The sequence below is a fragment of the Urtica dioica genome, chromosome 6, assembly GCF_054948205.1.
Source record: "Urtica dioica subsp. dioica isolate 48M chromosome 6, U.dioica_male_clone48M_v1_H2, whole genome shotgun sequence".
Taxonomy (NCBI): Eukaryota; Viridiplantae; Streptophyta; class Magnoliopsida; order Rosales; family Urticaceae; genus Urtica; species Urtica dioica.
In genome coordinates this window covers 900,676-912,420 of record NC_142761.1, presented here as the reverse complement: position 1 = coordinate 912,420, position 11,745 = coordinate 900,676, and the positions used below count along the sequence as shown (strand labels likewise).

The 11,745-nt window shown below is 36.9% G+C and overlaps 2 protein-coding genes across 4 annotated transcripts; one reads left to right on the top strand and one right to left on the bottom strand.

Moving 5' to 3' along the window:
• The first annotated feature begins 651 nt into the window (after positions 1 to 651).
• On the top strand, positions 652 to 7,745 carry LOC149392698 (calmodulin-binding transcription activator). Of its 3 annotated transcripts, none has more exons than XM_089616629.1 (13): positions 652 to 798; positions 882 to 1,019; positions 1,487 to 1,612; positions 1,831 to 1,946; positions 2,293 to 2,381; positions 2,522 to 2,567; positions 2,753 to 2,894; positions 3,077 to 3,207; positions 3,634 to 4,023; positions 4,116 to 4,807; positions 5,365 to 5,926; positions 6,735 to 7,043; positions 7,351 to 7,745. In XM_089616629.1, exons 2-13 carry the CDS (start codon positions 968 to 970, stop codon positions 7,393 to 7,395), a joined length of 2,700 nt encoding a protein of 899 aa, XP_089472755.1. In that variant the 5' UTR covers positions 652 to 798; positions 882 to 967; the 3' UTR covers positions 7,396 to 7,745. The 3 variants fall into 3 exon arrangements, with proteins under 3 accessions (XP_089472755.1, XP_089472757.1, XP_089472756.1); XM_089616631.1 differs by having other exon boundaries at positions 3,077 to 3,211; positions 3,638 to 4,023; XM_089616630.1 differs by having other exon boundaries at positions 661 to 760.
• A 1,534-nt stretch (positions 7,746 to 9,279) lies between these two features.
• Positions 9,280 to 11,403, bottom strand: LOC149392697 (small COPII coat GTPase SAR1A). Its single transcript, XM_089616898.1, has 3 exons — positions 11,118 to 11,403; positions 10,874 to 11,005; positions 9,280 to 9,848 (listed from the first exon to the last, which is right to left on the bottom strand). The coding sequence occupies exons 1-3, from the start codon at positions 11,244 to 11,246 to the stop codon at positions 9,528 to 9,530; spliced, it is 582 nt and encodes a 193-aa protein (XP_089473024.1). The 5' UTR covers positions 11,247 to 11,403; the 3' UTR covers positions 9,280 to 9,527.
• Between the last annotated feature and the right edge of the window lie 342 nt (positions 11,404 to 11,745).

Sequence of the window (11,745 nt, the reverse complement as noted above, 5' to 3'; positions counted from 1 at the left end):
CAACTTGCATTTCTAGGAATGTGAATGAACGGCTTAACACGTTTTACTTTTATTCCACATTATTTTTGCCAACATTTTTTGTTCATTTGATCACTAGCAGGCGAATCAATATTGAAAAAATATTGACTACAAAAAAAAAAAAAAAGCAAATATGTATTAGGCCTCATATTTTGGCTGATTTTTCTTCTGCTCCTTGAGAAATTCCCTAATTTTTTTTTTCTCGTTAACTAATAAAAAATTAACAATATACACAAATAAGTCATCGTGATTAATCTCCTTTTGCTTTATGGTCAATAAATCATGAGAATTGTGATCAAGTCAATAGGTACGAACACAAGGTAAGCTCAATTACCGACTTCATTTCCTAAAAAAAAAAAAAAAAAAAAAAATCGATTACCGACTTGGAGCTCTCAAAGAATTTGCAGAACGAAAGCGACCAATATTTGCACATCCTCAGATTTCTCTCTCTTTAAGTAGCACAAAACAAATAAAATTCTCTTATATTGACCTTTTGACCTGGAAAATGTATGTACATTATTACAATAATATAACGATATCATACCGTATCCACTTCACTTATCTCCATTAATTTAATATTTGAATTATTTTAAATTAATAAAAAAAATTGAAAAGAAAAAGCCTAAAAAGTCGTCACTTTTTTTTATGATATGACCAACCAACGCTCTGTTCTTGTTCATTTCACTGAAAGAAGAAGAAACGATGCATAGACTCTCTCTCTGAGCTTCAATTCTCTCTATCGGCAATCTCTCTCTCTCTCTCTGTACTGCGATAGAGCAGGTTTTAGTTTCTTTCATCTTTCGATTTCGATCGAATTTTTTTATTTAATTTCTTATTTTGTGTGTGTTCAATCGTTGTTTTAGGTGTTTATACTTGTTCTGTATCGTTGAAGAAGCTTCGATGAGTTCAAGGTTTTGATTGAGCTTTTCGAGAAGATTATTTTCTTACAATGGATCAACCGCTTGTCGGCTCGGAAATTCATGGATTCCACACTATGCTAGGTACGATTTTGATAAAAAAAAAAAATTTCCTTAAAAAAACTGATTATGAGTTCGAATCCCTAAGTTTATGTTATTTTGGTGATTTCCATTGATTCGATGATGGAAGAAAGTGAAGTTTCTGGGTATTTTAAGCAATAAATGTAGTGTGAGTGTCTGTAGCTTCAGAAGATTGCTTATTTTGATGTTCTTGTAAAAACTTCAACTAAGCTTAGACAAGGAATTAGGTTTGTAGTTTTGGTTAATCTCGTGTAAGGACTCCGATATACGGATTTCATTTCGTCATTTGTTGCTATAATAATCGGAGAACAGTATGGCCTTGTTGAGTTGATTAATTTGTTCTCACTTTTTTTTCCTTCCCTTTTCTATATTTCAACGTTTAGGTGTTCTATTAAATCAATCTGTATTTGGTTACCTTTTCAATGTGTTTTGGCTTGTGTTGAACAATATGTTCGTTTTTGTGTGCACAGATTTGGATATGACGACCACTTATGTGGAAGCCGCGTCAAGATGGCTTCGACCGAATGAAATTCACGCAATACTTTGTAATCACAAATATTTCACCATCCATGTCAAACCAATGCATTTGCCCAAAAGTAAACACTCAAAACTGTTGCTTTCTTATTTATTTATTTTAAATATTTTTTCTCTGCAATATTAATCGATACTACCAACATTGCATGAATTCTAAATGTAATATTTTTGGGGAATGTAGTTGTTAACTTGATACCAATGAAAGCTTCAAAAGTACCTTCTGCTATTTTGCTCAGTTGATTTCAGATAGAGATTGAAATTGTTGTTTGTTATATTTCAGGTGGGACAATTGTCCTTTTTGACCGGAAGATGCTTAGGAACTTCAGGAAAGATGGTCATAATTGGAAGAAGAAAAAGGACGGGAAAACAGTGAAAGAGGCTCATGAGCACTTGAAAGTGAGGTTACTTCCCTAATTTTCTATATATTTTTGTTGTGTTAGGATCAGAGTCAGATTTACTTTAGATGTGGGAAGAGACGAGCTGAGTTGGAAAGTTAGAGCATGGTTTTGTGAGGTTAGAGTGTGTGGGAATATAGGGGACAGATTGTATAGAAATAGAGCTTCAAACCTCTCGAATGCTTGAATTGGTTTGTATGCCGTTTTTCTGGTTGAGTGCTTTTATCCTAATCCTAATTTTGTTCACAATAGCTCTTATAAGACTGAACTCATATATTTCATCGCCAAATTACTTTGATTCAAGAAAATGTCATTTTTCTTGTGTTTCTTGCGTATCGACTGTGCAGGTTGGTAATGAAGAAAGGATACACGTGTACTATGCACATGGACAAGATAACTCAACCTTTGTTCGGAGATGTTACTGGCTGCTCGATAAGTACGTGAATATATGTTTCCTTTTAATAAAATCTTTTGTTTCTTATAAATAACTTATTCCTAATCTTCTGTTGTTTGATGGTAAAACAAATTATGTCAAATTTCTGACACACGGTTTTGCTCTTTACTTTTTTGCTTCAGGAGTCTAGAGCACATCGTCCTTGTTCATTATCGCGAAACACAAGAGGTATACTTTGTTAAAATGAAAAGAAAAGCTCAGTAGTAGTCGAATTCATGTAATTAAATTCTGGGTGTTTTGTCTCGTAATTTTTACTGGGATTTATCATCGCAACCAATTTTAAGTTTGGGAGATTCCTTAATAGAGATATATTAACTATCCTTAATTGGGGTTGTGGTTTGATAATCATACAGGCGGTGCAGAATTCTCCAGCCACACCGGTAAATTCAAATTCAACTTCGAATTCTGCATCTGATCCACCTGGTCCTCTGGCCGTATTAGACGAATTTGATTCTGGACCCAACAATGCATATTGTGACGGTGGACAACAATCAGGTGTGTGTGTGTGACAGAAAATCGTGTTTCATTCTGCACTTTAATTTTAATCTGGTTCTTTCATATTTGTTCATCTGGCATGTGCGTAAGAATATATGCTTGTAATATAGAGTCGTGACCGTTGCGTTTGTGCTTTTTAAGTGTGCTGTGTTCACAACCTGTGGTGTTTGGTTGACCTACAGAATCTGGAACTGCAAGCACTCTCCAACAGAGCCTCTATGATATCAATACCCTCGATTGGGATGATCTTCTTGTTGCGAATGATCTTAGTAATTCAGATCCATCTTCAGAAGGCAATGGGATTTTAAGTAGCGTAAGTAACAGCAATCTAAATTGAATTAGTACTCTACTTTCGTCTCTCCTGTGCATTAATTACAATGTACCTCGTGCCACCTTATGTTTTCTTTTCTTTTGTGATCGTGATGAATAAATGTACAAGTATAGCTATAACACGGATGATATTAGTAAGAATTCATTTCGCCTCCGCTGACATGGATAATTGTACAAACTGAATTAGTATCGTTCTTTTACAGAATCATTTGTATGCATCCAATTTATTTTTTTAGTAGCTGACATGGATAATTTTAGTGAGAATTCATTTCGCCAAAGATCACAAGCACATGTTCGTATCTCACCAAAATCTCAACTAGCAAGGCTTTTGCCAAAGATCACAAGCGCATATTGTTACTCGTTTATATGTTTCTTGAATCTAATTTCTCAATCTAATTGTTCTTTTCAGGGAGCTGGCAATCTTTCATTCGACAGTCTAGTGGTTCCGACCGCTACAAGTGGCGACACTCACGGCGATCTCCTGAACAATGTTTACGTCCCAACAATGGAGGGTCAACTAAACTCGAATTTTCAGCAGAGTGACTCCGTTGGAGTTGGAGTTGGATTTTGCGATTCCTCGGACGGTTTGGTTAACAAGAGATTGCAGACACAGGACAGTTTGGGGAGGTGGATAGATGGTATACTGACTGAAACTCCGGTAACTACGGAAGATTCAGCTTTTGGGACCTCAAATTCATCTTCTCCAGCTATGAGCCACACCCAATCTCTTGCTTCGGGGCAAATATTCAGCATAACCGATGTGTCTCCTGAATGGGCCTTTTATGGTGAAAAGACAAAGGTACGTTTTTTTTTCTTCAGAGATACATGATATAAGGTTTAACGGAGAAAGTTGATGCTTAAATTTGTAAATTTTTTAACCGCTCTTTGCAGATTCTAATCACCGGATTTTTTCACGAAAAACATGCTCATCTCGCAAAGTCCAACCTACTGTGCGTGTGTGACGACGCTTGCATTTCTGCAGAGCTTGTTCAGCTCGGTGTGTATCGATGTATGGTGTCGCCGAATTCCCACGGTTTGGTGAACCTGTTTTTGAGTCTCGATGGGCAAAAACCGATCAGCCAAGTTCTGTCCTTTGAATGTCGCCGCCCACCTGTGGCGACCAATATGCCCTCGGAAGATGACCAGAGATGGCAAGAGTTCCGAATACAAATGAGGCTCGCCCATCTACTCTTCTCTTCATACAAGAGCCTCAACATTCTATCTGGTAAAGTCTCACCCATTTCGCTGAATACCGCCAAGAAATTCGTGAACAAGGCTTCCGTGGAAAGCCCATGGTCGTCTTTTTTGAAGTCGGTTGATTCCGGTAAAACCCAGTTTCATCAGGCGAAGGATAATATATTTAGACTCATTTTAAGGGACAGACTTAAAGAGTGGATCGTGGAAAGGCTCGTCGATGGTTCTAAGAGCACTGAATTTGACGTCCACGGTCAAGGAGTAATCCATCTCTTTGCTATTCTCGGGTACACGTGGGCGATCCGTATGTTTTCTCTCTCGGGTTTATCACTTGATTTCCGCGACAAACATGGGTGGACGGCTTTACATTGGGCAGCTTGCTGTGGAAAGTAAGATCTTTTTCCTTTATCTTTTCTCTCTTTAACGGTGGTTTAAAATGTAGAGAATCCATTGCATTTACTAACTTTTCTGTCTCCGTTTTAAGCTCTTAAAACAATGTGGATATTTTGTTAGGATTCTCTTTGCCAACATGGTGCTGTTAAAGATCAGTGATAGTATTTACAAAAAAAATTTAGAAAACTAACCCACTTAGACTTTCGGAATTGCTGTTTAGCCAACTATCAGTAAATATTAGGTAATTAGCCACAGACTTGACGTATTTACACGCCTTTACACATTTTTATTTTCCTGTTTGTTGTTGCAGTTAAGCTTTTTGAACGTGTAAATAATGGCTTATGGCTATTTACCAAAAACTTACTAAAAGTTGGCTAAATAGCAAACCAGATATACAAATAAGGCTATATATCTAATGGGAAAAAAAAAAAAAAAACTATTTGTACGCAAAAGGAATAGAATTTGGGCATTCTGTCCTGTCCATCAATTTTAACAAACCCCGTGGAATTTCAATTTTATTTTATTTTAACCCGCTCGAGCTATTCATTCGCAGTGCAAAAATGGTCGCGGCTCTCCTAAGTCTAGGAGCGAAACCGAACCTGGTAACGGACCCCACGGCGGACAATCCCACCGGATGCAACGCCGGAGACATCGCGTCGATGCACGGCTACGAAGGCCTCGCGGCTTACCTCTCCGAGAAGGGCTTGATAGAGCACTTCAACGAAATGAGCATCGCCGGGAACGCCAGCGGGAGAATCGACACGAGCACGACGACCGCCGATATCTCCGGCACCGCCGCCACCGAGAACCTCACCGAGGAGGAGCTGTACATGAAGGACAGCTTGGCGGCGTACCGGACCGCCGCCGATGCGGCCGCGAGGATCCACGTGGCGTTCAGAGAGCACGCCCTGAAAGTGCGGACCAAAGTGGTGGAGGTTTCGAATCCCGAGGAAGACGCTCGAGCCATCGTCGCGGCGATGAAGATCCAACACGCGTTTCGCAACTTCGACACGAGGAAGAAGATGCATGCCGCGGTGCAGATACAGCATCGGTACCGTACTTGGAAGATGCGTCGAGATTTTCTTAATTTGCGCCGCCACACTGTCAAAATTCAGGTAAAAAAAAAAAAAAAACTTTTTATCTCTTTTACCACATACAACAGTTTCTCTTTGTGCATATCTGGTGCGACCCAAATTACTAATACAAAAAATTAGAAAAATAGCCTAACTTAAACGTTTGATATTGCTGAGTAGCGAAGGTTTAGTAAATATTAGGTAAATAGCCATAAATGATGATGTGGCTTGATATGGCAGTGGTTATTTACTTAATATTTACGTTTCTAAATATATAAAATTGGCTATTTACCTAATATTTACCAAACCTTGACTATTTAACAATTCCCAACGTTTAAGTTGGCTATTTTGCTAAATTACCCTTACTAATATTGTCGGTAAAAATTCATTTCACGATTTGGAGCTAGATAAGAATACTAAAGGGGGGACCTAGATGTTATATTTTTTTTCTTAGGGGGCTAATTAGAAAATTTTCCATGTAAAATGAAAAATAATAATAAAAAAAGTAGAATAAGGCAATTAATTTAGTGACTCCAACGCTTGGCTCCCTCCATGCCTCTTATTACACCACTCCACAACTAAAGAAAATAAAACAGTTAACTCAACTTCTTAAGCGACTTATTCATATTTTTGAAATAGAATTAAACACTTTCAGTTAGATGCACATCAATGACTCTGGTCGATGTCGGCCGATTTCGAATTCTTGGTGGAGAGGAAAAATAAAATAAATAAATTACTGATTTACCCTTCCGGATTGCGAGACTGTTACGAAGGGGTGGCTTTGTAGGCAAAAGTCGTATGTGTATATAAAAGGCGACGAATTTGACTTGTCGGTTGTTCAATTGTGTAGGCCATATTTCGGGGCTTCCAAGTGCGCAGGCAATACCGGAAGATCATATGGTCCGTGGGGGTCGTTGAGAAGGCGATTCTGAGGTGGCGGCTGAAGAGAAAGGGGTTTCGGGGGCTTCAGGTGAACCCGGACGAGACCATGGAAGAGCTCGGAAAAGGAAGCGACACGGAAGAGGACTTTTACAGAACGAGCCAAAAACAAGCGGAGCAGCGAGTCGAGAGATCCGTGGTTCGGGTCCAAGCCTTGTTCCGCTCCAAGAAGGCCCAGGAAGAATACCAGATCATGAAGCTGGCTCATAAACAAGCCACGGTCCGTCTTTTTTTTTAAAATTTTTTTTTTTCTTTCAGAAAATAGCCAACTTAAACGTTTGACATTGCTAAATAGCCAACATTTGGTAAATCTTAGGTAAATAGCCGTAAATAATGACGTGACCTAATATACGGAGGTGGTTAATTATCTAAGATTTACGTGTGCAAATACATGAAAATGGTTATTTACCTAAGATTTACTAAACGTTGGCTATTTAGCGATATCAAAGGTTTAAATTGGCTATTTTCCTAATTGATCCTTTTTTTTTTACAAGTCTTTTGACTGTTTTTCGAAAATGTTTGTGCAGCTCGACTACGACGACCTTCTCGATCCGGATATCAAGATGAGGTGAAGAAGAGACGTACGGGTTTCTCAGTAGCTTTTGTGACAACGTTTCCGTGGTAAGTAAATGATGTTGCTAGTGTAGCCTGTACTTGTTTGTAAATGCTTAGCATGTATCTATCTACATATATATAAGTATAATGTAGAAGAAGATGATGATGAGGTTTGGCCTCTTTTGACCCTCTCGGAACCTGTTATTGGTGTTTCGAAGGACGTCCTTTTTATTTTTATTTTTCAAGTGTCCGAGTTTTGTCGTGGATATGTGGTGGTGGTGTGTTTTAATATATTGTTAATTGGTTTTGAATGCTTAAAAACTTTAAGAGCTTGGCTAAGTATATTTTTGCTGCTTCGGATTCTTAAGGCGCGAGGGCTTCCTTGAAACCTTGTACTTCGGTAAATGAATGTGCAAACACTTTTTTTTTTTTTACCCTTTGAATCAATAGTGATAGAGATGATCAGATTCAAAACGTTGTTCGTTAGACTATAGGTAATATTGTAAAAAAAAAAACTTTTTGTTGCATCCCTAATCTAAAGGTGGGCAAAACGGTTAAGATAGCATGATATTAAATAATGGTCTAGGGAATTGTAGATTTTTTTTTTTTTTTTTTTGGGTAGGTGTGTGTAAACGTGATTTTTTTTTTTCTAACAGAGAATTTAAAGGCTACTTGTTTGCGACATCTTATGTTATGTTAGACTAACATGTTGGCCTAACCAAACTGAAGCGTGTTTATACCTAATATTCCACGAGTTCATACTGATTGTCAATTAGGGTTTTAGCTAAATTGGAATAGAATAATTTAAGCACGAGAAACAAATTACCCAGAAAGGATTTCGGTTAATTTTAGTGTGAAGTTAAAAGAGGTTGAGTGGTCAGTCAGCTTTAAAGTTACGAGTATGAGATTTCTATGAAATGTAATTTGATACTGCCCAGCCAACTTTTTATGAATTTTAGTTTAATTTTTTTTTTTTTTTACCCTGGGAAAACTTTTCATACGGACAAGAGAGAGAGTGACATCAGCTTCTGCATGTTTGACTTTTTTGGCCGGTATTGACGTGGAACCGTGTATTGATAAATGAGACTTAGATTCATGACGTGGAGAGGTGTGATTGGATGATACGCGTCATTACTTTTATATTTTGTTTAACATATATGAATGTGTCATCCGGCGATTTCAGGCCGTTGATTTGGAAATCCATGGGTAGCGTTAGATGGTATAATCTGTGACTCTTGTTATTATTATTATTTTTTCTGGAATAACACGGTTTGAAAAAAAAAAAAAATAGAATCGATTTTTTAAGACGAGTCTCGAGATCCAAATTCCAATGAGATTTCTGTTCCTTTCTTTTACGTTTTTCCTTGCATCTAAGCTTATAATAATTATGTTTCAAAATAATAATAAGAATAAGAATTTACATCAATTTCATACGGCATCAAGCGATTTTTTTTCAATTTAGAGATGATTTTTAGTCCATTTTTAACTGGCCCATCAAGTATATAGCCATATCAATTTCATATTGGCTACATCAATTTTTTTTTTTTTCATTTTTTAGATGATTTTTGATCCATTAACATTTCGTAAATTATAAGTAAATAGTTACGTTCATCTACTAACACGCGTAAATCGACGTAAATATCTCACAATTTTATTTTAATAAAAAGTCAAACTAAAAATGACACGTCGTATTTATGACTATTTACTTAAAATTTACGAAACGTCGTATATAACAAACTCAAACGATTTAGTTACCTAATTTTTTATATTTTTATTTGTGCAGAAGACAATCATGAAGGGAATTGTAAAATTTATTGAGATTTCATAAACAATACACGTATAAAGTAGAGGAGAGAAATTCAAGAGCTTATGAGAAAGAGAAAAAATAGCAAGGACTAAAATTTTCAAGCTGAACATAACAAATATACTAATCAAAACTTGCTCACACCGTTTGATCCCCCAACCCAATAGAATAATAAAAAATTTATCTCGTCCGAAGCATATAAATTGTGGTTAAAGGAACTGCTAGCGCAAATTGCAGTTTTAACAACAACAAAAAAACACAAAAATTACAGTACCACAAAATGTCCATAATCAAAGCCCTAACGATCGATCTCCGTTCTTCTTCATAATCATCGTTCTTGGTTCTCTATTTGATGTATTGGGAGACCCACTTGAACCCTTCTCCGTACCCCATCTTGCGGACGATGCTGCACATGAAAACCTCGAGAGGCCTGACGTTTGACTCCGTGAGGCTGACTTTTCCCTTGCCGGTCGTGAAGTTGGTCAAACCCAGATGGTAGCGAAGCTCGTCCTCCGAGGCCGCGTAAGGGATGTCGATCTTGTTTCCGAGGATCAGAAACGGGACGTTCGCTAGCGATTCGTCCGAGAGGAGACCGTCGAGCTCCTTCTTCGATTCCGTGAATCGCTCTTTGTCGTACGCGTCAACCAGGTAAACCACCGCATCGACCTGAAAAAAATGAATCCGATGTTAGTTTTAAAAGTCACTAGGCGTCACAATTTACTCAAATGCAGATTCGGTAAAAAAAAAACAGAGCTGTTTAATAAGACATACATTGAGGAAAACATAAATGGGGTTATCATCTGGGCTTGTATTTCTTCACAGGAATAGATTTAGGAAACATAAGAGATTTAAAGTCCCTTGGCAAGTGGCATAATAACTTTGCTCAAATGCAGGCTCGGAAAAAAAATAGGGAAAAGTTTCGGACTAATCGACGTGTTTAATAAGACGTATATATATGAAGTGAAAAAAATGTGGGGTTATATCATTTGGGCTTGTTGGCTTTAGATTTAAGAACATCAGAGATATATAGAGTCATTTGGCATGATGTTTTACTCAAATTCAGACTAGAAAAAAGAAGGGGAGTTCGGACTAAACGACCGGTTTGATAAGAGATATATACATATATGAAGGAAAGGTCATATTATTTGGGTTTGTTTGTCTTCAAGGGATTAGATATAGGTACATGAGAGATATAAAGTCACTTGGCATACTAATTATACTTACAAACAGACTCGGAAAAAAAGGGGGAGTTTCAGAGTAAGATCTTACATTAAATTACACAACAAAGTTGAGCAAGTAAGATTTTGATATATTGATCAGACATGAGAGTAAAATCCCATAGCAAGGGACCAAGAAAAAAAAAAAGAGAGCGCTGATAGATTGTAAACAAAAGCTCTGATATGAGTTGGCTATTTCAATTCTGTACATAGATCTGTTCTTTACGGAACATGAATTAGGCATTTCTGAGTGTTTTGGTTGAAAGAAACAATTCAATCAATTAATCATAAACTATAGATGGAATTCTGGAGAAAAATATAACTCATCAAACAAGCAAAATTCAGCAGAAAGGAAGTACATATCTAGTACAATCATAGGAACCACAAAAACTCCAAATCAAATCTCAACCAATCGCGAATTCGATTATTATAATAATATTTTTAATAAAAAAAATCTGAGCTAGGGTTAGAGACCTTGGCGTAGTAATCTTTCCAAACGCGACGAGCGATCTGATGACCTCCCAAATCGAACGCTTTGAATTTAATCTTTCCAATGCTCAGCTCCTCCGATGTCGGATGTTGCGTCGGTTGATGCTGAACCAATCTCTGTAATTTTTTCATACCAAATCAATACATATATATATATATATATATATACACACACATAAAATCGAATCGAATCGGAATCGAAATCGAGGAAAACGAAAATCAGTCAGACCTCGTCCTTCAACATGTGAAGAAGAGTGGTTTTTCCGGCGTTATCGAGGCCGAGGAAGAGAATTTTGGCCTCTTTCTGCCATAGCCCGAGGGAAGCGAGGACTCCGTAGAACCAGTCGAAGAGGAACATTTTTTTTTTTTTTTGCAGATCTGGAATCTGAGAGAGAGACAGAGATCGAAATGAAGAAGAAGAAGAAAGGAAAACAGTTGGGAGGTACAACTAGTATTGGGTTGTTTTCTTTCTTTCTTCCTTCTTTCTGATACTCTCTCTCTTTTTTTTTTTTTCTTTCCCTGCAAACTGGGATTATATATATATAAAATATTTGTATTTATATGCATTTATTTTTTATTTTTTATTTTTTATTTTCTTTTATACGTTGAAAATTGATCGTAGTTATGTAACTGGCCCACAGAAAATTTGTTTCCGGGCAAGTGAAAGGGTAATTCCAAAAAAAAAAAAGAGAACACTAATTGGAAGGGAAAAAATAGACCCAAAATTGATTACATTTGGTAAGCAAGTAGTTTCACTGTAATTTTACCGATTGTAATTTTACCGATTATTATTTTTTATTTTAACGTGGAAGACTTTTATTGTTTTGTTTTATGCTACGGACGGTCTGCTTTTAACT